This window comes from Haliaeetus leucocephalus, unplaced genomic scaffold (assembly GCF_000737465.1).
Source record: "Haliaeetus leucocephalus isolate CR32 unplaced genomic scaffold, Haliaeetus_leucocephalus-4.0 Scaffold169, whole genome shotgun sequence".
NCBI lineage: Eukaryota > Metazoa > Chordata > Aves > Accipitriformes > Accipitridae > Haliaeetus > Haliaeetus leucocephalus.
In genome coordinates this window covers 1,435,466-1,460,301 of record NW_010972605.1, presented here as the reverse complement: position 1 = coordinate 1,460,301, position 24,836 = coordinate 1,435,466, and the positions used below count along the sequence as shown (strand labels likewise).

Here is a 24,836-nt window from a genome sequence, read left to right as displayed (position 1 = left end):
GCACACCCATCCAAGCCATGAGCAGCCAGGTTCTCCAGGAGAATGCCATGGGAAATGGTGTTAAAGGCTTTACTAAAGTCCAGGTAAACAACATCCACAGCCTTTCCCTCATCCATTAAGTCCCCTTATTAATCTGCTTTGGCCTAGGCTGCTGCAGTATACAGCATTTACTGCTCCTCTTGAACATCATCTGAAAAGCATGAACTGCTCATCCTCAAAAAGGGGTTCAGAATTTCTGCTCCCAATTTGGCATATGCAAGTTATGTTTACTGAGTTATGTATAGAGTTTGTCTACAATCAGAAGGACACTGGCCCTCTGTTGAGGTTCAGTACTGAGACTTCTGAACCATTACTGAGAAAAAGGTTAACAGTATAGACAAACCAAAACAATTTCAGGACAAGTGCTGAAATGTCAATACCATCACTGTAGTTAGCCTGTCACGCTTGTAATAGAGTCTGTCCCTACATGTTCTCACAATGCTGCAAAAACTACTTTAGTACCATTTCAATTGCACTTGATAGCACTGCTCTTGAATGCTTAACTCTGTGTAGCAACTCATCCTATTTTATCTTGGCCTGATACAGAATAAAAACATCTGTGACATGGCTGCAACTAATAGCTGATCCTTAACCACAGTTCCACAATGTTGCTAGGGTCTCCTGAGTGACCAAACCCTACAACTGTTCTTGCAATAATTTTTGCTTTGAGCTACAGCATATATATTAGCAGTGGAATATTCTGCTTTAGAGATGCAAAGGATATTTTCTGGCAGTTGTTCTAATGTTGAAACGTTCTTGCAATATTGGTATCATTTAATTTTTCATATTAGAAAAAAGTGGGACTCTTAAATGCTCAGCGAGAACAGGACAGAAGTCCTTTTATTGGCATATATTTGGGGGTACCTTCTAACTCCAGACAGCAACTTTCACAAAAGTGCCTAGCCTGTAGAACTCCAGGCTAGACACCCCCAATGCAGCACTACCAGCACTGACTGGGAAGCCTGCTTAAAGCACACATGCTGACCTGGACAACTTTTAGCTACAACAAACAGTATTGATGCACCATACTTACAACGACTGAAACAAATCACAGTAATTTAAAACAGTTCAAACCCCCATTTTAGGCAAAACCACTGAAGCTTTTTCTAATGATGATGGAAGCTATGTTATTCCATACGCACAAACAGTTAAATCATTTGGAACATGACCTGAGGGAGATTTGCTGCCGACAGCCTTTGTCCTCTATAGCCCAAATTTCCTAATGCAAGTGGGGTCTTGAGAGACTACTTTTCACACAGCTATTTGTCCAGACTCTTGGAATATGACCTAATTGGTGGCCAGAGATTCAAAATGTGATGCAAGAACTATATTTCTGTTCAGCTTTGTTCATTTTGTACGTTATTTTCTTTGGATTTAACTGTTTGTTAGAAGTTTATTTTATTCAATATTCACTGAAAACAGCTAGTAACTGAGATATCATTTCTTGGATGCGTTCTATACAGGCTGAGCATTTAACTTCTTTTACATTTGAGAGTCCCACTTTTTTCTAATATGAAAAATGAATGTAGTCTAAACTACTGTATTTTCTACTATTTCGTTAGGACTCATTTTTCTGTTGTATTCAACACATGCTGGGCTGCACTAAGAAGGTGACTGACTACTGCATAATAATTCAAAGTCAGGACGCTCTTTCCCCTTCTATTTCACTTGTGTTTTCCAAGACAAGGAATATTTTAGTACTTACAGAACCAAACGGGACTCTAGATAATTCAAAGGGATCCCTGTTGATCAAGTTCTAGCATATGCATGTACACATAGGAATACAAGGTCTACAAAAACACTGGAAATAGATTAATTCAACTACTATATGCAGTTAAAAGCTTTCAATAACCACAGAGTTACTCTACTAGCCTTGTAAACATCAACTCACAGAAGAGTTCAGTTTCAAACTAAGTTACAAGAGGAGTAAGGCAAACAAGGATAACCATATCCCATTTTTTGCCTCTTCTTGCTTCTTCTTTCTGAGAAGCATCTAAAAAACAGCCATAAGGTGATGCCAGGCTTAAAAAAAAAAAAAAAAAGTACAACAAAGCCAACAAATCCATCAAAATATGATATAATGATTTCTAACAATAAGATGCATATATCTGGCAGTAACACCAGAGGAGGGGTCTTTTTTAATTAAAAGTTAAGCATCAACTTCTGGAATATAGTTTAATTACAACTTGCATGGAAATAATTTATTATGCTTAGTAACATTATTAAAAAACCAGAAAATTAATATAATGTGTTAAATTAGTTTTAATGGGTTGTAATTAATCCTACTTAAAATTAGGAAATCTATTGCAACAAGCTAAAATAAATTAATACAGCACTCTACTTTTCCATGAGGTTTAACAGGTGTCTAGAGAACTCCTCCTAATCCTTAAAGGGTTGAAAACCACATCAAACCTCTTTGTGAAAATTTTCCTTGCTAATGGGATATAAATTTTTGCCCATTAACAGAACATCAATTATTGGATATTTTATGGCATTACGGAAACTCCTCCAAAAACTTAACTAAATATACAAATGAAAATTTTAAAATATTATTCTAATTTTCTATCATTTTGTTTCAGGCCCTACAATAATCTGAAAAAAAAAAAAAGAGATTTGTGCATGTGGAATGTACGCCTACATGCACAAAGTTGCAGGAAAATACTATTGAGTCTGCCATTTAACCTAATACTTAAAGAACTGAGGATAAAATAATCATTTAGATACATTATATGTATCAAAATTAAACAAAATTATTCAATGGTTGCTACTATGAGATCTGAAAAAAAAAACCCAGCAGCTATGATATGAGGGTCTTCAACTTGATGAGAACATATGATGACACTAGAAACAACCACTTCACTTACAATTCATTTACACTGACACTAAGAGAACAGAATAGTTACATTTCAAAACAGTATCACTTTAACTCAACTGGAAGTATAAACTCATAGCTAGACAGGGTAATGTACAACCCTTACTTAGGATAATGTACATTTAAATACAAAATGGAAGATAAAAGAGTATTTATTTTGTGGATCTGTCTTTACACTGTAGTGTCTTCCAGATCTATCCATCACGCAAAGTCACAATAGGGAAATGTGAAAGATACTGTATAATTATACATTATATAAAATGTATATATATAAAATAAAAACTCTATTTTTATATATATATTAATGTTAAAGAACAGTGCTACAACAATCAAACACAATTCATAATTCATTTAGGGAAATGTAGGTCTATTGACTTGGTGAATCTTATTTACATAGTGACTCATGAACTCTTGTACATTAAATGAAATTTCCTGAATTCCAAGTTATGCGACTAGATTAACAGGATAATCATGTTCACTAGAATACAGTACTCATTTCTTCCCTAATTTTTAAACTGAAAATTATACTATTACTTTTTAAATTCAGAAAAAAGTTTACAAAAGAACTGAATTTTTTTACCCATAATTATTATTGCTACATCTATATTACAAACCATGAGAAAAAAAAGCCCTAAAGAGTTGTTAAATTGGGTGCATTTTTTTCCAACAGCCTGTTAAACTTCAGCTGTCTCAACTTGTAGTTATCATCACCAATGTTCAATTTATAAACACAAATTCCAGATATTTCTTAAGTAGTTAATATAGCTTCAGGGATACAAGAAAGTACATAAATATGAACTGTCTGGTACATATGATGGCAATTTTTTTTCCTGAAGATTCAAAAGCAATATGAAAACCAATGAAAAGCATGCTTCTGCTGTGACGCATTCCCCCCAGAAGTCTTACAAAAATTATACTATTGAATAATGTAAACATAAGTGTCAGGTTGCATCTAGAGTAACAGACCACACATTATGGAAGAACTTACAAGAAAAGATTGCCAAATTTCTGATCTGCTACTGATTAGCAGAAGAATGTTATGCATTTGTTCCTAGTTGTAATCTAACCTTCATGCATATTCAAAAGCTAGAGTATATATGCACAGTAACAATAATCTTGCATCATGCTTCTTTACACAGTTTCTTTAGTAATATGGGTCCTAATGAAGATAATTTCAGGAAACTGGCAAATTCTGTATAATTTCACTATACAGAAAATATACCCAAATTTCAAAAAGAACAAACTTGTTATAAATTACAGCTCATACTGGTCCTTGGCCATAATATAATAAACAAGGTACTCATTAATTTTATATTGCTTAACACTTTGAATGCCACATTTCCTTCACATACCTATGTTTTACTAATGTTCCCCTTTTAAAAATGTATGAAGGATTGTTGCTTTGTAGTTCACATTTAAACGCCTTTCCTAGAAGAACACAGAATACCATACTGAACGCCTATTGTGCAGAAATAACCCTGAAGGCTGTATCATAGCAGTATGCAGTAGAAAACCCTTACCAATTTTTCATCAACTGTGATGAGTTGCGTGTCTCGAGTTTGGTCCTGTGCCAGCCGCCATGTGGAAGTGCTCAGTGACCTGCGGTGCAAGACTTGAAGTTAAAAAATGATTCATGCAATGAGAAAATAGAGGCAGACAAATCTTACATAAACAAGTTACTTTAACAATATCCGTCTTGTAAAAAAAATTGAAGAGGGAGAGATGAGGGCACAAAAATCCTTTTTCTCCCCAATTAGTTCTGTCTGCTGAGTTTTTGGCAGACTCCCACTTAGCAGTTCACAACAGGCTGCACTTTATGTCAGCCTACAGGCTCTCTGTCACAGAGAGACTGCCAGTGGCAAGGACTGTACTGCTCTATATGAATGTACAGTAGCTGATTTGTCACGAACAGACAGAAAAATACAAGGCTGCTGCAAGCATTCTGGAACTCTGATCCTTAAAAGGATAGCATCAGAGGAAAAAAATCCTAAATCTATTTGTAATGGTAAAGCTCCAGTTCTACACTTTAACAACTGAATATTAACAAATAAAAAAACGCCAAACCCCAAAACAACACAACAAACCCTAAGCTGATAATTCAAACAAAATTTTCTGGGTTTGAGTGGGCAAAGCTCATGACTGTTTTGCTTCATTTCTATATCAGTATGGGCCACCTTATTTGTTTCCAAGAAATATGATTAATCTTCTTGCATAATTACTAAACCTGTAAGGTACAGACAAAAACACAGAACCCAATTCTACATCACTGAATTAAGAAGTAAAATTTGCCCTTAATTTGCATTATGTCACTAATGTCAGGATTGGGGCCTTTGAATACAAATCATCTTTTGGCAAAATAATGCAACAGCAGGTGAAACAAGCCAAAAAGCCCAATTCTCTGAGCTAATGGTGCGCTTCACATTGAATTAAGGTAATTTTAAACAAATGAGGCACAAAAATGCAAGAATATAGACAACTGAACAGTAAGAGGGACTAAGCCACTTTCATTTCAACTGTTCTTCAGACTACCTGATTTCAGAAGCCAGACATGCTTGCAGATGCAAATGAACTTCGAGATTTTGCCTATGGGATATTTATAATCATACTTCCAGTAATTTAATGCTATTGGTAATGTTTACCTAATTTTTGAGGAGACCATCCATAGGTGCCTTTAAAAATACCACAGCTTTTAAAGCCAAATTCCAAGACTTTCAGAAAATCTGCAGTACTATCCAAACTAACCCTTCCCCACATAAACTATAAATGTTAAATAAATAGTAACATGAAAAGTGTCTCAGGAACAGATAACTTGCACACAATCATTCAAAACCTGTAGAATTAAAAGAGCGTATCTTCTACCGCATTCTACTAAGCCATGGAAAAATGAAGACCTAACTGGAGGAACAGACCATAACACATGTATCTACCATGTCTTCTAATCTCAAATCCCTCCCTAATTTTTGCCAATTCTGGTGAGAACGCATTTGAAGATATGAATTTGAGCATTTAATTAATCTAGCTGCACTGGATTTAACACATTAACTAAACAAGCATTCAATTTTCAGACAATATTAGCATAGTAAAGTTTTTAGGAGGTAAAACTTACACTAGAAAGGAATTTGAAATTAGTGACTATAAAGCCACAAGAACCTTATAAAACTAAGCAACTGGAACAACAGTTCAGTAGTATTTCAAATGCAGATTCCCACAAATCTGTACTTCTAACACAGATTACACTCTACTAAATTACCTTCCATCTGCCAGTAACAACTTCAAAAAATCTCTGCATCATGAAAAACAAACTCAAAGCACAAAGTTTATAGCATCACCCAAGTTTGTGACATAGACAAACTTATCTATTTCTATTTAAGATGACAAAATCTGTCTGGAAGGGTACTTTGAAGAACAAGATGAAGTTTTCAAGTGCAAGGGACCACAAGAATTTTATAAACCTTAAAATGATAACCACACTGTTAGCTCAAAATCTGTCCCAGAGAGCTTCTGGCTCAGCACAGCTGTCATTTTTTAATCTGTACATGTAAAGCAATACATCATAAAAATCGAATAGACAGATACTGCAGTATGCTGCAAGAAATGACTCTTAGATGGTCCTTATTAAAAAACACACCAGGAGAGAAGTTATTCTAAAAGCCTTCAGAACAGTAGCATTACACTTGAGTTTCAGTGGTAAGTAGCTGAAGCCACAAACTTTCCAACCTTAAACAAGGCAAAACCATTGTAATATGAAATTAGTTTCTTCCCCACCCCAGTAATTTTAGTCAAAGCAGTATTCTGTGGGTATTCTAGAACTTCACATGATACACCGTTTGCTACACTACTTAATATATGGGCAAAGAAGGGCATTGGATTTTGCAATCAAATTGGTCATTTGTAGATAGAAAATAATCTAAAATGAATCAAGACATTCTCTGAACTTTGTTTGGTGGAGAGGTCTGATGAATATGTAAAGAATTGAGTGTGTCAGGATTTAAGTAATAAGGCTGATCAGAATTGCACTTTTTCTCATAATATAAATGCAACTGGGAACAAAATTTAGCACAATTCAGTTTGAATTTGGTTGTCTGTTTTTTTAATTTGGAGAAGCATTAATCAGCTTTGAAAAGAATAAATGCCATGCCCTTCAGCATTATGTCATTTGACTTTGTTTTTACACAGATGATTGCTCATTTTGGAAATTTCTGTATTTGCAGGAAAAGAAAATAAAAGAGATTTCATACCATTATAGTTAATAGGGAAGAGCAGGATAAAAATCCCACCAGATTAAAGGCGGGCACTCTCTCTGAGATGCCTCTACACTGCATACAGAGGGAGCTGGTTTTTTTTGCAGAAGATGTGTCTGTCAACTGAGATAAATTGCAAGACATCACACCTTACATCTCTCCATGATGTTATAGCTCTTCTTCTACAAAAGCAGACAGACAGTTTACTAACCTCAGTCAACTTCTGCTCCTCTTCATCATTTTTCAAAACCATTCCTCTTGACTACATCATTCTGGGAAAAGCCCAACTGTTACTGGAATTTGCAATCTTGTACATTTCTTAAATGCCCTGCATTCTGTCCATCCCTGGATTGCAATGAGTTGGAAAGAACATACTTTCCTTAAGAACTTAGTATTTGAAAAGTGGTTGAAAACTGACATTTGGACTAGACTAGGAATGTGAACCATAAGTCCATGGAGGGGACTCTGTGTAAAAACACATAAAACACCAGTTTTGCTTTAAAGATGACAGGCTGTTGATACTTCGATTTGTTGCATCTCTCACAGGAAAGTAATCTGGAGCTTAGAAATACCAGCAACTCTGAAATATCATGTGATCTGAAATACTACTATTTAAAAGTTAATAGAAAGTGTTACTTGATTCCCAGAGTGCTTGTTTAATTTTCAACAGGTTTCATTGCAAGTTTGTCCCTAATGTCAGGCACTTAACTGAGGAGATAACCAGGAAACAGACCTCTTTCACACAATTCTCTCTTTTCAAACTCCCACAATGACAAGTATCATTTCATCACTCAAGTTTCCCCTTAGAAATTGTATAAACTTTACAACATTTATTTTACCTTCAAATTAAATTAATCTACAACCTAAATCACTTAAGTGACCACTGAATTTAAACCTTTTATTCTGTCCTTAACAGTAAAGTAATTCTCACAAAATTCCCAATTAATACTTGCCTCTGCGCACTTCCACCTTGACCTTTAGGTAGCTTTTGTGACTGATAAACTTGCAGAAGTATAAAACATACATTTTACAGTTCCATTCTCACAAGGTTCTCCTCCTTCTTCTACTGCTGACTTCCGGAAAGGTAATATGCTTTCTTCCTTTCTCTTTGTAAGCAACGTGGGTCCACGTTATCCCGTTCTGCCTTTTTTTGACTGCTTATGCATTTTTTTTTCCTGTCAAAACATCTTGGGATGAGGCCTTAAGAGCAGGAAGTTCCATTTCTTACACTGTTCCAAGACTAATCAAACTCTTGATTTAAAATTACTGTATAGACTACTTTAAATAATAATAAATAGACCAGCAATATAATTCTAAAGTTCAGAAACTATACAGAAAGTTTTACACGTAATACCTAGCAACAATAAACCCTGCCATCTTCTAGGCTCATTAATGTCTCATTCGAAACACAGATCAGACAAACTTCCTTCACAGTTACTATCTAATAAACAAAGCACGACAAGACTCCAAGCTGGCCACAGCTCTATTGTGGATCTGCCCAAATATTTTTCTTATAGTGAGCTCCCCTGTGATGAACAAACAAGCTTTTAAATGTAAAAGCCTGTGTTTATTATAATAGTTAGCCTTTTAAAACAAAAAAACCTTCAAAATTATGTAGACAAAGTAAAATTAAGGTTTATAAAAAAAGGTCACTCATGTCCTTTATGATCTTGCAGATACATTAATGTGGGATACTATGGGAAAGTATGTGGCTAATCCAATCTGCAGCTTCTTGGATTATAACCAAGCCTTCACAAGATTTTCTAGTCCCTAAAAAGTTTTTATTTCATCCAGGAGGCCTGGCCATATGGCTGGTGAAGAGGCCACACTTAGTTCACAGGGACTCATAGACAGCAAAATTCTCCTCTTGCTGAATTTTGTCTTTCTGGGCCTCTTCCTTCATATGCATCTGGCATCACACTCCTCCTCCCCAATCCCTCTCTCAAATTTCTGGTCACTCTCTTAATGGAAGATTCTTTCTTTGTTCTCTACATGTTAGTCTGTCACACAGATACAGAGGTGTCTTTGTGTTTCAACAAACATGGAAAACTTGGCATGAACATATAGCAGCTACAGAACTGGCTACAGAGACCACCACTCAAATTGTTATTTGGTTTGCAATTATGAAAGTGGTATTTTCTCCCCCACCCATGCCATTGTGTTGGGCATTTAAATTCCGTGAACTTTACTTACATGATCCTGTATCATCATTTTACACTTATCATTTAATAATTTCTATCATTTATTGTAATTTCATTATACTCATTTCTACAGTTCACTTAAAATGTAACTTTGTGTAATACAATCTTCTCTTTACCATCAATCTGATCCTGGGTCCTGCTTCAGCATGAACTCTGCTTTAGTATCTGCTATTAAACAATACACTTTAATGGTATTTCTGGGTTTCAGTGTGAGGAATTTAAAAAAGGTTAAGGCCACTTTTCTTCCGCAAGGCACAGATCGTTAGAAAGGCACTATAGACCTGAACATTGCATCTAGACTGGGTTATGGCTACAGTTAGTTATTTTAGAGTCTTACAGAAAATCTAAATGTCTTTTATACTGTGTAGAGACAGGAGTAGAAATTTGGCAAAGACTACATTACACGGTCTTCTTATTAAATATTTGTAAAAATACTCTTACATCAGTTCAGTAAAACAGAACAAATTAATGATGACTACTAGTGAAAATATGAATTTGTAGAGTTCCAAAATTTCTACAGGTAGTGCATATCCTGGAAAAACAAATGCTATGATCACCTAACCACATGTCTTCCGTGAGAAGTGTGTGCTCCCCTTTCACCACCATCTGCTGTTCCAGCAAAGTCACAAATGGGTTCCACGTCTCTGCTACAAAAATGGAGGGGTCCACTGAGAAGCCACTGGAAGTTCTTCAGTCTTCACTACAATATTTACACCAGCATTGGGTTTCTCGACCACCTTATCCAACTGTGGAATAAGCATATAGCAGAGTTCCTTGTTGTAGGGAACATACGTCTCTTATTCCCTTCTTACATTAGAGGCCCCAGCTCTGTTGATGCCATTCACCAGTTCTGTTGAACTGGAAAAAGCAAACAGTAAAAAAATGGGCAGTGAAAGTCTTTTGTGATATCAGGATGAAGGACATTAAGGCACGTGACTTGAACATTTATCTTGGTAGTTTTGGATATCTGTATTCAATCTTTAAAATTTAACCAATTTGAACTTCTTAAATATCTGCTGAATAACTTATGTCTAACCCCTATATGCTTTTGTTTTTTGACTGCATAAATGGAAAAATAAATAGAAGTCTTATAGAAGAGAATGCCTGCCACAAAGCCTCTGGAAATGTCATGAAGAATCCCCCACAAGCCTAGTGGAAGGTGAGAAGCAGCCATATTTACAAGGCATGAATTAGCCTTCCATGAAGAGCAATGCTGTGACCGGCATGTTACACAACACCGAGATGTGAAAACTTGTATTTACCTGATCTAATTCAGTAGCTGAGATTTAATTCATTGCACACAAAAAAGGCTCCTTAACCTCTTTATGCAACACATCTGACTGTTTGATCTATTAGCACCCCCTTTTGGTCAACTGTTGGACATATGCTAAAGAAAACCAGATATCACAGCACAGGTAATCAGATCACAACATAGAGACGAAACAAAGTCTTGAAGAAAACCTCAGGTGCCTCATGAAAAATGAAGGCAGTCATTAAGAAGTAAGCCTAAATGGTGTTTTAAGTATTCTGATACTGAATGACCAGGGCACCAATACGTGTGAATATACATTATATGCAGGAGCCATGAAAAAAACCATTCAACACATTGAGCAGATAATAATTCTTAGAAAACCAACCTTTTTTAATATTACGGCATTTATCAGGAACAATATATGCTTCACAGTGTACAGCCACTATAAAGACATTAAATTCTGAACAAAAAGAACATGGAAACACTGCCGGCTCAAAACTTCCATAGCATCCAACCTAGTCACACACTGCACTTAAGTAGACTAAAGCCAAATCAGTATAATGTTCTCTCATATAATATACAGACATTAGTGATTGCCTGTTATATGATGTCAAATACGGTACAGATCACAGTATTCAGCCCCAATATAATGCATTTTTATAAAGACAGCTTGTAAAGTTGAACTTGTGAGATATGAACTTAAATAGAGTGGGATAACACTTCACTGGCATTAGATTCGCTATTATAATTAAAGTGGTAAAGACTTAACAGAGTCAATGGTATTTTATTTTTACCAGGACACATTTAGTATTCTTATTATATCCCAACATAAACAAAATATGGAATATAATGCCAAACACTGCCTGTGGAGACCATGCAGTTCTATTTTGTAGTATGAACTGCATGAGTAACTTTCAGGTTTGGAGGAAAAGCAAGCTCCCCATTTATAAATAATTACATTCTCAGACAATATTGGCACATTGTAATTTTTCCTTTGCCCACAAAATGATGTTAAATTATAAACACACTAAATCATGTTTCTGAATGGATGAAAGGAACACCAATTTATTTAATCTAAACTACTAAAATTTCTGTATTAAGTGGCAAAAAAAGATAAATAGAAATAGAAATATATAAACACTGCTTCTACTTGCTAAGAAGTTCATATGAAAAACATTTATATTTATTTTCCAGGTGAGAGTTTGGAAAACAGGACAGGAACTGATTGTGTTTTTCTGTTATGCAAATCTGCATGATGAAAAGAAGCAATGGTCATACAAATGTACTGAATAAACATGAAAATACTTCAAGCATTTGATTTGTGGCTTGTAACTTAGGGTGTATCTTCAAAAGCTAAATGTGAAGTTCACCTGCCTTTAGAAATATTAAATCAGTTAAATTTTCAAGTAGTAAACACTTTATTAAGTAGAAAACAATCAAATTTTAGTTAAGTTCTACTTTAATTATCCTACAAATAGGAGAATGCTATTAACATATCTAGACAACCAAGGCATCAGCTGATCCACAACACTATGCAAACACAGCCATAGTCCTTCCAGAACTACCATAAGACCAGAACACTGTAGCCACTCCTGGCACTCCAGTTAAGTCCCCAGGACAAAAGTCAGCTCTGTTAAGACACGGCTTGAGTTGCCCACCATCAGTTTCCCTCATTCAACCAGCTTTTTCAGGGTCAACAAGGAATGAAGAAGGTTAGCTCTGACATGGTGCCAAGCCTGCACTACCCCTGACTCAAACAGGGCCCATTTGAGCTGCTCTCTAACCAGATAAGAGAGCTAACACCACCGGGTACACAACAAAGACCAGCACAACCCTTCAGAAGGCTCTGCAACACCGAGACAGTAAGCACAGGCAGGCTCAACCTACTCCTGCAGAGCTACACAGGTCTCCACCATGCTTTTGAGCACTATGCCTTTTAGGAGCATTAATTAGGTACGTACATGCATGGCACAAGCATACACACAATGAAAACAGCTTAAGCTGAGGAATAGTTGAGGCAAAAATCCACAGAGCTAGCTTGTGTTCAAGTCAGCACACTAGCAAGTGAGGGCTTCACATCCTGAAACAGTTCTCTGCAAGTCCCAGGCTGATGCCAGACTGTTTCTCAATGTGCTTGGACATAAACTCAGTCATTATTTGCAACTAAACTTCTGAACAAAGTCGTGCCAGTGCTTCTAGACCCCCATATGCACACGACTTGGAGTATGCCAGTGGTCTCTCCAGATCACAGCAAACAGACTAGAAATGGTTTTGAGAGAGGGGCTTAACATGTTAAGAATAAAATGACCCAAAATTATTTAAATATTTTTGCAGTAGAAATCATAAAACTCATTATGAAAGAAGAGCTGGTGTAATACTTTTACAGCAACAGAATACATAATTTGTAAGATGTCCAACTGCTGTCAGGCAACAGGAGCTCTGAACTAATATCACCTGTACAGTTGCTGACCAGCAATTTCATTACACGCTGGTGTCCAAACCAGAAGACCTAATCTTAGAAATTACCCTCAGATCACAGTCTGAGAACAGCAGGTTCCCCATGAACCAGTGGAAGCCTCTTGTAGGCAAGTTAGCTGAAAGGCAAATAATACTAGAAATGCTGCATAACCCATATCAACTGTCAACTGAATTTTACATTATCCAGTTAGAAAACCTAAAAAAGTTAAAAAGGAACAGGGAAAAGTTATGTAGGGAGTAAAGACAAAATACACAGGTGACATATTAGCTCTGTTAGTGGTTTCTAAATGTCAGACCTCTCCCCCCACACACACATTCAGGCATTCATACAACTAGACAGTAACTAAAAACTGTGCTCTCTTTATAGTAAGAACAACAAAAGTCAAAGGGTTTAATTCCAAAACTGTGAGGAATGAAACTAATGTGCCACAACCCACCTCTGTCTTAGGGAAGTTTATGCACTTTGAACAAGAGCCTTTGAATCATGTAAAACTAAACAAAAAAATGAGTAAAGATCCCTCTGTGTTTGCAAACTGGTTTATGGCATAGTATGGTCCTGTATTTCACCCCTATCTTTTCCTCTTGATTTAGCCTTTCTACTTGACTGCACTTACAGGCTTAAGTAATACTTACTCTAATAATCTAAGCTAATAGCGAGTTCTGTAAAACATGGCATATAAATAAAGGCAACTTCTTTCTTATTTAATGCCATCAAACACCTGAACTGTAAACTACTGAACTAAACTATAGTACAAAAAAAGAGACTCCTTTCAAGTGTTACTGGAAAACTACATCTTGGTTTATAATGGTTCATGAAAGTCAATGCAGTATTTGGCTAGTAAGCCTCAGTTGTTGGGAAGCTATGAAAAAATGTATTTAAGAGCCATCAATTACTTTATGTTTGTAGTACTTCATAAAAGCCACCTAGAGACAGTCAAATGCCTCACAAATGGAATGTGACATACAGAAGCAGGTCACTTTTCAGAACTGTATGGTCTCAGAAGTTTTTCTAGATGAGAATGGGATAATCTAGCTAATATTATTGCATATGGGTTTATTTCACCCTTGCTTTGTCAACTTTGCCTTGCCTCAGCCACCTTACTCTTCGATTTCCTTCCTGACATCAAGCTTTCATCCTCAACTCCTCTTTGAACTGTCGCCATTCCAGTTACCAGGTACCTTAGCTGCTCTCCATTTTATCACACCCCTTAATCGCACCGCAGCTGATTTTTTAATTCTTATGCCTGTCCACTTCATTCCTTTGCTGACGTATTTCCAACTTCCTTTTCACACACCTCTGAGTAGAACAACCCCCATAATACTTCAGTAAATCTTTGCCTACTGAGTTACATGCAGAGCAGATACACCAATGGTGCTATCTTACATGCGAGAATAACAATTTGAGTTTTCAAGTCAGCTTGTGCTCTAATATTAACAGTCTGAAGACAAACTCTGTCAGACCATGCATCAGTACCCTAAGGGCGCTAACAGGTATTAATGGCCATGACCAGCCTCACCCAGAACACCCCCTGCCTGTGGCCCTGGAGCTCCATTTAAGCTCAGCTCTGGGTCTTCAGCCCTTGCTTGAGTGACATCATTAACTGTACCTGCCTCCAGCCCTGGCTCTGGCTTCTGTCTCTGAGCCTGGCTAGACCCCTCACCCAAGCTGCAGTACAGCACCAGTCCTGTTCAGACCCAACTTCAGACACATGTTGCAGCTTGTCTCCAAACCTGTCTCTGGCTCCTTTTGCTCCTGAGTGGACTCCCCAGACAGACCCTGGACCTCACTCATTACTTCACTGTGTCTGACACTGTTGATGGACCCTGTCACCAGCACCCAGATCTCCTCATGTATAGATGCTGTGGGACTGTGCCCTAGTCAGTGAGGGCACTGTGTCTGCTGGGATCACCCTCAGCTTCTTCAGCCTTACCTTCAGAAGCAGCCAGCCCTTGCTGCTCCCTGACACTTCGCTAGTCATTAATTGTTATCAAATTCAGTTTTCTTCCAGTGTATGTGATACATTTGCACGTTTTTCAGCCTCGTTACTTTGCAACTAAAGCAGAGGACTTAATTTTTATGTAGTCTCTCTATAATGATCAATTTTAAATCTTACCTCTTTAAATAAGCACAGAGGTTGTTTGTTGTGGGTAGCAGTGTGATTAATCAGCTTCTACAATACACATCTGTCTTTAGCTTAAAACAAATGGTTGGCTGTAATGTAAGCAACCTATGCAAGTGTCTCCAACAGAAGTTTTAAAAAAATTAGCACATCAAACCTTTAACTGCTATTCTACATGCAAGTGCAAGAAACAATTACATGGCACCAATTTAGGGAAAAAAAAAAAAGTCCTTTCTTCTAGAGAGTACTGTATCGGCATCTGCAGTCTTGGGACAGCAACTCTTTAAATTGATGAAGGATAAATTATTGTGGATTATAAGAGTAATATAATGAAACTGCCAAGCTACTTAAATGAAGTCTACTTTCCTGTTGTTCCACAATTATCTTCATTTTCTTTCCATTTACCGCTATTTATTAATATAACCACACCTTACAAGCATTTTTGGAGAATTCACCTTTGAGAATAAAAATAACCTCATCAGCTACCCTATTTGTGTGTTCTCTTGTACTCATACACTGACCCCCTCCTCCTCCACCGGTACTATTCTTTCCTTTTGCTAGTCTCCTTTCATATTCTTACTATCTGAACAGCTATTAGGTCTCTGAAAGGAGACTGCTAGCCTTGCTATTGCTCACTCTTTTCTAAAGTGGAATAAACCCTTAAGGCAAAACTGGTGCTTCAAATGCAAACCTTATTCTTGAATTCCAGTTCAGACAACAACTTTCAGATTATTTGTCTCTTTCTCTAGTAGGCACAATCAACACTGACATATGACAAAACATCACTGCTGCAGAATCTCCCTTTAGATAACTTACACAGCACATATAAATACTCCCTGAATACATGACAGAACAGTCAAAGCTACTGCATGAAGAGCTCTCCATTTTTTTCATTTAAAATGCAATATTTTATATAAAATACATCAAATCTGATTTTTAAAAAATAACGAATAGAAGCTGTTTATGAAATCTTCCATGTTAACACTCCAAGAATAAGCTGCTGCAAGAATTGTTTGCCCACACACATTCTGGAGCTGCCTACAGTCTGTCTAGTTGAGTCAAAAGTTAATTTACTTCCTCAACATCAGTCACAGGTCAAGGGAAGATGAAGACAGACAGAAATTATTGCAGTTAGAAAGCAGCTTGTTAACAAAATGGTACCTAAACATACTGTTATACTGCCAGGAGGGAACAACTGCACTTGAAACTCAGTCAGAAATATGCCATTCATTTCTTAGGAAATATGGAAATATGCATTATAAAGAAGGTAATGTTAACTGTTCAGCTTGCCTCCTGCTAGTTTAACAATACCTTTTATTAGGAACAATAAAGGATGTGGTCTTAAGATCTTACTTTGTAACACACTCAGAATCATATTCTTACAAAAGAATTTTAAAAGCTTATCAAGATCTACTATATTGTCATGAGAATGAAAACATGTATACAGATAAAATGTGTAAAACAATAAGGTCTTAAGGATTATACAAATTTACTGAAACATAAAAGGATAAAAGAAGATTTTTATTTTTTTTAATTTGGGATTTTTTTAAACCATCTGTGAACAGATTCAAGCTTCCCTACTAACTACATAAGCCTCTCAGCATTTCAGCCTCTCACAACGGACAATTTCATCTATAACAGACAATTTGGCCCACAGCAGAAAAATCAACAGCTGCCTGATGGGGTGGGATCTTTAATTTCTAGTTTTTCTCAAAATACAAAAAAGTTAATTTCAGGCCCTACGGTAACAAACCAAACCAACCAACCAACCAAAAAAAGCAAGCAGACATGGTTCACTCACAAAGAACCAAAAATGCACAAGTTTAAGAACAGATATTTTCCTGCATCACAAAGAATCGCATGAAACGTAGCAACTATGAACAAGACTCTGTTAGTCCCAGACGGAACATTGCCTTTTTATCTCCAGAAATTTACCTTAAGCATAACACTGTTTTCAAGCATGCTTAAAGTTCACAAATTCCTCTACACAAAAAAAAAAAAAAAAAAAAAAAAAAAAAGGACAGAAACAGTCACAAGGTTGGGGATGATGAGAAATTATTATCATACTAAGTAGATGATTTGTTCATAGAATAAGTTATATAAAGACGTTAGCAAAAGCAACATTCAAAATTTAGAATGCAGACAAAAGCTAAAAATATTAACCGTATTAACTACAATTAGATTCCATTCTCACTATTCATCAGCGTGTGCTTAACAACAGGCGAGATTTCCCACAGTGCCACAAGGAAGAATTATTACATTGCTCTAATACACTGAGAGCTGTACATTGGTCTAATAATTCCTACTGTTTATTTGATTTGCATTTATTTCCTCCCCAAAAAAGAACTATCAGATACTTATTTTGCTTGTGTCTAGTTGAGTCAAAGACCAAAGCAGCATGTTATTGAGGTAGATGGTATCAATTAAATTCTCAAATTACTTTGGGTTTTGGAACTTAACTTCTGAATCTCACTGGCGCACTTTGATAGTGCCTGTTTTTGTGAAGAACAGCTTTGAAAGTGACAGTTCCTATCAGTCAGAAATACAACTCAACCCAACTGTCTTCTGGGCTTTTCCAATCATATATAAATATTGCACCAAGCTGAGATGTATAATGGAATAACAAGATTAATTGAGTCATAATGCTCAAACCTACACTAAGGCAACATCAAGGTCATTTTTGCAACCCAAAAAGTAGTATTTTTCCAGTATGAGTTAAACCTGCTGAACAGTATATATTAAACCACCACCACTAAAGCAAATTTTATTATTTTGTTAAGATAGATTTGCAATTCTATCTATTGACAGCTGGCATTTGAATTCCCCTTCTCCATGTATCCATATGGCATTTCATAATCTTCCTATAAATTTCTTTATTTATTTGACAAAAAACCGTGCTTGAAGTCATTGTAACAAGTTCTACAAATACATTTCTCTCAATCTTTGAGATACCAAAGGAAAATAGGAAATACCAACATGAAAGCCTTTTCCATAAAAAAAGTCTGGTGTTTTGTTTTGAAAACAAAGCAAGTGTCATTTTCAAACAGTGTCAGAACCTATTTTAAATTGTTTAGTCCCTGAAGGAAAGTATTATGTCCTTCTGTTTTAGGATACTAGTGCCAACAAATTTCACATCTATCCTCCAAGGCTTTTTTGTTTGGGGTTTTGTTTTGTTTCGGTGGGGTTTGGGGTTTTTATTCCTACCTCCACTCCTCTTCAAATCTTCAAAGTACAGAGATTATTAGGTCCTCAGATCAGTAGATTTACTGAAGAAGTTATTCTAGCATATAATAATGCTTTTTTTAAAGATATGCCAAACTTTAGGTAGGTGACCTGCAGTTTTGAGCCAACAATGACTAGTTACCACAGACGTAGTAAGAAGAAATTTCAGCTGTTCTACTGCAGAAGCAAACACATCACTTAATTTACTAGTTACCTTTCAACACAAACATACCTTAAACGTCTCTCTGCTTGTCTCTGTTAAACCTCCTCTTGCTGAAAAGGCTGTCACTCCTCCCCTTTTCGGTTTCTAATTCCAAAAGTGAAGGAACCAAATGTAATTAAAATAAGTCATTCCATGCTATATGCCCAGTAACAGCTATTTAAGAAGCCTCATCAGGAACATTCTGCTGTCATAACACCTGCACTACTTACTTCTCCGTAATTACAGTAGAAAACCAGCCATTTCCAGAACAACACATCTCTCCCTTGCCCCCATTCTCAAACTTTGGCTCTCCCAACCTCTTTTCCCTTCTGCTACTCTTACTTTCACATCTTTCTACCCATTCTTTTCCTCACCTAGACCAATACTGAAAGTACTTGAACTTTAAGAAACATTATGGGAATCTCATACAACTTTAAGAACAAGAATGATCTTGATCTTAGCTCAGCCAAGTTGTGCATTAGAAGAAGGCTAAACTAAATGATACATGGTATTTTTCACTTTTTCATTTCCCTAATCTGTGACAGAATTCTTCACTTTGACAGCAACATCCTACTGTTCCAATGTTTCATTATATCCAACATCTTTGTTCCTTCAAGGGGGCTTTCCAAAGCTTCCTCCTTCCATTTTAAAGGAAACGGGGAGCACTCCTACACCCTACTTCCCCTAATACCAAACAGACAAGCCAAAAAAGGAAATCTAAAACACCATTCTGGTTCACCAGAGCCACTCTCACCTCATAATACAGGTGCATATCCACAAACAATGCACCAAACATGAATAAGGCAGTATGTTGTTGTGCCATCAGTTTTCACAGGACAGAAGCAAGTAGCGGTGAATTAGCAACTTTGAGATCCTATGTAAAGTACTGCAAAAGGACTCAAGTCATCCTACTTGCCCAAAATCCACTCTCTCCCTCAAAGCATGCAAAACTGATGGGGAAAGAGGACCTTCCTTCAGAAGAGCCAGACACCAGATCGTCATAAAAGGACACGTGACATAAAAAATAAACACTGGTGACACTTTCAGTCAGTGAATATGCAAGATTTGGCTGCTAGACCCTCTCTTATCCACACAATCATTATTTGAACAGTGTGGACAGAGTCAAAGGGATTGGGTTTTAAATGAATTATACACTTAGATACATGGAACATATACTTGTCCCAAACTACTGCTTCAGGCTGTCTGCAAGATCAGATGAACACTCAGTGCTGCCTGGAGTCTTGTTTTTAAACTTATGCTCATTAAGTGTACAAACTGCAACAGTTTTCATCTTTTTCTCCCCTCGCTATGTCCATTTGTCTCTCCACATCTTTCACCTTGAGTCTGCTCCAAGCCTCCACATCACCACAATCTTATGACCAAAAAACTCCCTGGAGTTTTTATTCTGCATTTCAGTTTAAAGTTGTATTACTGTGTTGTAAGATAGTCTGATTCACTGTACTTTCTCCGTTATGCATTAAAAACCAAATAGACATTCAAGATAAAATCATAAAATTCAAGTTAAATATATATTTTATAAGGTCTTTTCCCCCTATGAATAACCCAAATGAAACTATGTACAAACACCACTTGGACAGCAAAGGCAAGACCTCAAAAAAATTTTTCCCCTGGTCTTATCTTGAAATTTTATTCCAGGTACTGTTTGCAGATGCAGTTAGCCATTAGAATTAATTCTGACAAAGGTAAATGCTGCAGAACTATTTTTTTAATTAATGCAAACCAAAGTTTCTGATGTGTCTGAACCTGACACCACCACACATACATTATCCTGCACAGTATATGAGAGTAAGTAGCAGACATGCATTACAGCTGGATGACATAATAAGTAATACAACTGCTGCAACATGCCACTTAATCCAAACTTGGCAAAAATGTCACACTGGCTAGCACTAACACTGGCTAAATAGCACTTCTATTCACCAAACGCAGTCAGAGCTTTGTGTATCTTCATGTAGCTCTCTGGTCTACCCAGGTCCAGATCTGGGAAGCCTACTAAGCCCTGTTTTAACGTATGACTTAGAATGAACACGCAACAAAAACGCCAACACTATTTTGAAGAAAAAACCACAACAAACCAAACAATAACACAAAAGAGTAAGCTAATTATCTTGAGGGGAAAAAAACCCAAACTTTTCTTGAAAAGTTAATGTTTTCTCTATTATTCATGAAAAAAGCAAGATAGGAAATAAAACAGGTTTGTTTTACACTTTCTAAGTTCTTCATTTTCCCACAAAAATGGCTTTCCTCTCTTTTTACTGAGGGGGAAGCTTTCTTATGTATACGATAATTGCAGAGTAAGATTTAAATGGCATCCTACATTGCCTCATTCTCTTGAGCACATAGCATGAATTGAGTAACAGGCTTTCTACTGCACAAATGTCCACAATTCTTTGCTTTCATAACCTCAGGTATCCATTTATGACGAACTAGCAAACCATTTGCTATCATGTTCAGAGTCTTTACAACAGAATTACAAGAGTAAGGTAATACATTTTGAAGAACCATCATCTATCACTGAGAACTGACATGAACAATCCATTATCATGAAATGTACGGACTGCATGGCCAGGTATTACACCTGCACACACAAAATACTCTGCTTCTGCAACAGAAATTAGTATGTTTGTATCCTGACTGTAATACCTTGTGAAATAAAGGGACTCTCTGAAATACTAAGTGGTTTTGGAACAAATAGCCGATTCCCAGTTCAGTAGAAATTTGTTGGAAGTTTTCTTTTCTCATGTCTACCTACCCATATCTTCTAATGCAAGAAGAGACTGCAATCTTTCCCAAGACAAGATATTTAGAATTCCCTCCTCTGCTTTCCTCCAATTCACATGAAACTTAAAGAAATGTAACTGTATTATTTAAATTATACCCCTTAATCAAATCTTGGCTGCAGCTAACTAAGAGGTAACACTTGAAGTAATTAGGTAAGACAGACAAACAAGGTACAACTTTCCTCCTGAAAAGGTCAAACGCGGAAGAGCATGTTCAACATCATTTCAAGCTCCTGAAACCTTGACAAATCTTACAGCACGAAAGCTTTAAAACTGTGATCAAAGCAAAAGAGGCACTGCTACTTTCTGTATCAGCTCAAGCCATCTGCTGATGGTCTATTAGGCTTACCATCAGACAGAATAATGATGGACTCAGTAAGCACTGCTTCAGTGATTTAAACTAGGCATACAGAACTTCATAAAGATATGAGGAATGTTGCTGCATGTTCTCTTAAGTTTGGACTGAACACTTATTTACTTGTTGTGTTACCAGTAGTCAGTTCAGAATCATCAAGCAGCTTGGGCATGCATATTTTGAAGGGCTTAAACATGTACTGATAAATTCAATCTTTGCGTTAGAGGATGTCATAATATTTGTAAGAAGCAAATATAACTCCTGGAAATCAGAACAGAATCTCTCTTGTGACTATTGGAAAGTGATCTTGGGAATTGTTTTCAAAATCAGAGGGCAGCTATATTACTCTGTATTTCCTAACACTGGAGAACTACCAGAAGTTCACATGCAAAAACCTGCAAAAAACACTGCAAATAAAACTCCTACTTGAAGGTTTTAACTTTAATCCTACAGTGCTCAAAGAATAAGTTGTATTACTCTCACAACCTAACTGAGGCAAATAACATGAAACTAATTTAACCAAGTTGTACCAAACTTGACCAAACTTTACTCTGAATCTGAGTAAACAAAAGCATAGTGCTGAAGTGATGGAAGAATCATTCAAATGCCCTCAGAGTTGACAATTCCAGCATCTTCTTCAGCCATCTCCTAAGAACAGTGTTAACTTTCATTGTTAGTAATTCTAACACCTGCATTTATTTTAAGACACACATCTAGTTAGCATACTGGTATAGTACATTCTTTCTACAGATTGACAAATACAGATTACTCCAATAATAAATTAACACAGACAAAGACTTCAAATATCCTCTGAATTTGTTGTAACAAAGAAGCTACTTGCACCAAACAGTATCTGTCAAAATACTTTTCTGAAAGGAAAACATTATCGCAGGATCTGTATATCCAATTGCAATATATGCTGCAAACCACTGGCTTCTCAAAGAAGCAGGCTTTTGGATAGTTGCTGATCATTATAACTGGAAAATAAGCTTAAGTGGTTTGTATTATAAGACCATTCACAATTCTGTGATGTAGCAAAATTCCTTTATCCCCTTTTTACAAAATGAGATGTGAGATACTAAAGCTAGAAATGGAACTTTGAGCCATCTACCTGTCTACTGAAATTTATGATACTGCAGTCACATAGATTTCTGGTAAAATACAAAGGATTATATGGTATATAAGAAAGGTATCCACAAAGGAAAACAAAACAAACAGCTGCTTTCAAGCAGCATAGACAGTACAGAAACAAAAGCTACACTTTCTCCCATGCATCTCTATAATTTTATTACCTCACTATGAGCTGCAGGAGGACATCTTGAATTTAAAATCTAGAGCTCTGAATCCTTTTCTGTAATTATGTACCTTGATTCTCCCTTCCAAGTAGGGAGACTGCAAAGGCTGTTTAACAATACTTTTCATATAAAACAGTAACTGAGAAGAGGAAAGATGATTAAGTAGGCACTGAAACTTACAAGAAAATAATTAATTATTTTACAAAAATTATGCAGTGGATTACAGCCTTAACCACTGCTTCATACTGCCCAAACTGTCTTATTCTGAAACATCTTTTCCTTGTTCCAAGGAAAATTTTTTTCTCACTCTTCCAACATGCAATGATTGCAAAGATGTATAAAACTAAATAACTAGAGAGACTTCGAGTGCTCTTCCCTCCCTCTTCTCCAAGAAACCTGTAGATTTATGATCAGGCCACTCTCCTACAGAATGTGAGGCGTAAGTTCCAGTCCCTCTCAGGCAAGTATCTTCAACCTCCCTCTTATTGAAAATATCCAAGGACACTAATGCTTCAGTCTCTCTCTGTGGCAGGGAAGGAACCTAAGGCACTATTTCAAAGAAGAAATTTCCCGGAAGACATGCCAACTTAAGAGTCCCTACCTCATGAACAGTTCCCATGCTGTTCATTCCCATCCCTGCTACGTCCTACTATTTGTTCTGGAGTAACTGCTTAAAAGGTAGAGTGGCAAAACTTTAAAACAAACAAAATTATTTTCAACCTGAATCAGTTGACTGATCCAATTTAGTACATGGCACAGGCAACAGTTGTGTCAACACCACAGAGGACTAAAAGAAGGGGAGAAACAAGCAGTCAAACATGAACAGTGAGTTTATGCATTAGCATAGAGAAATTCCTAAATTCATATTCACAGATTCCAAAGCATTTTTATGAGACTGAGGGTTAATCTTTAGCACTGTAAATGAGGTGCCATTTTGAGAGGGAGGAAGCAGCCATAACTGATGGGACAGGCAGAACATAAAAAGTGGGAAAAAAATAGTATGGTCACAGTCCTTCTTTCTCTCTGTATGTGTGTATATATAGTTTTATGTGTTTTATACATACATATATATATAAGTGTGTGTGTGTATAAAGACCCCACAGATTTAAAAAAAAATTATTGAAACTATCTTGTATGCATATTTATATGTAAAGATTTAAGTAGCATGGAAAAGCAAACCCTCCAAATCATAGTTAATTGCACTGAACTATACTTTTTCTCCTGACTAGAAGAAGTCTTACAAAAATCCTAGTCCTGTGACATGCACAGAAGTGAACACATGCACACATCTTCAACTAGAGCCTGGGTCATGTACTGGACTTTCAATGCAGGTCTCTGCATTAAAGAAACAAACAGCAAAGTGCCACCAAAAATTATAAACTGACTTCCCACATTATTTCGAAGAACTGGTGAAAGAGTAGCTACGCACCTCCTGAAAAAATCAAGAGATCTCGGGGAGACGACAGAGAGGAAAAGCTACAGGGTACGGAATAGGGCAAAGGGGTGCAAATCTGTCGGAAGACCGTGCCGGCGATGGAAGGAGCCATCGTCCTCTCCGGCTCCCTGCCCGCCACCCCGGGCACGGCGGGGCTCCTCTGCCGTTTCCACCAGCTCCCGACCTCCGGGCGCCGCAAGGACACCGGGAGGGCGGTCGCAGCGAGGCAAACAGCAAGGACGGACACGGACGGACACGCACAGCCCCTCAGGAAGGCCTCGGGCAAGGGCCGGCCGCCAGCCCGGCCGCCCCCCGCTCGCGGC

At 36.9% G+C, this 24,836-nt stretch overlaps 1 protein-coding gene across 1 annotated transcript in view; it reads right to left on the bottom strand.

Moving 5' to 3' along the window:
- Positions 1-24,836, bottom strand: part of NDUFS4 (NADH dehydrogenase (ubiquinone) Fe-S protein 4, 18kDa (NADH-coenzyme Q reductase)) — a 53,784-nt gene that overhangs the window by 23,864 nt on the left and 5,084 nt on the right. Inside the window, exon 2 of the mRNA XM_010563546.1 lies at positions 4,432-4,510. Coding sequence (XP_010561848.1) covers positions 4,432-4,510 — 79 coding nt within the window. The remainder of the gene's footprint in view (positions 1-4,431; positions 4,511-24,836) is intronic.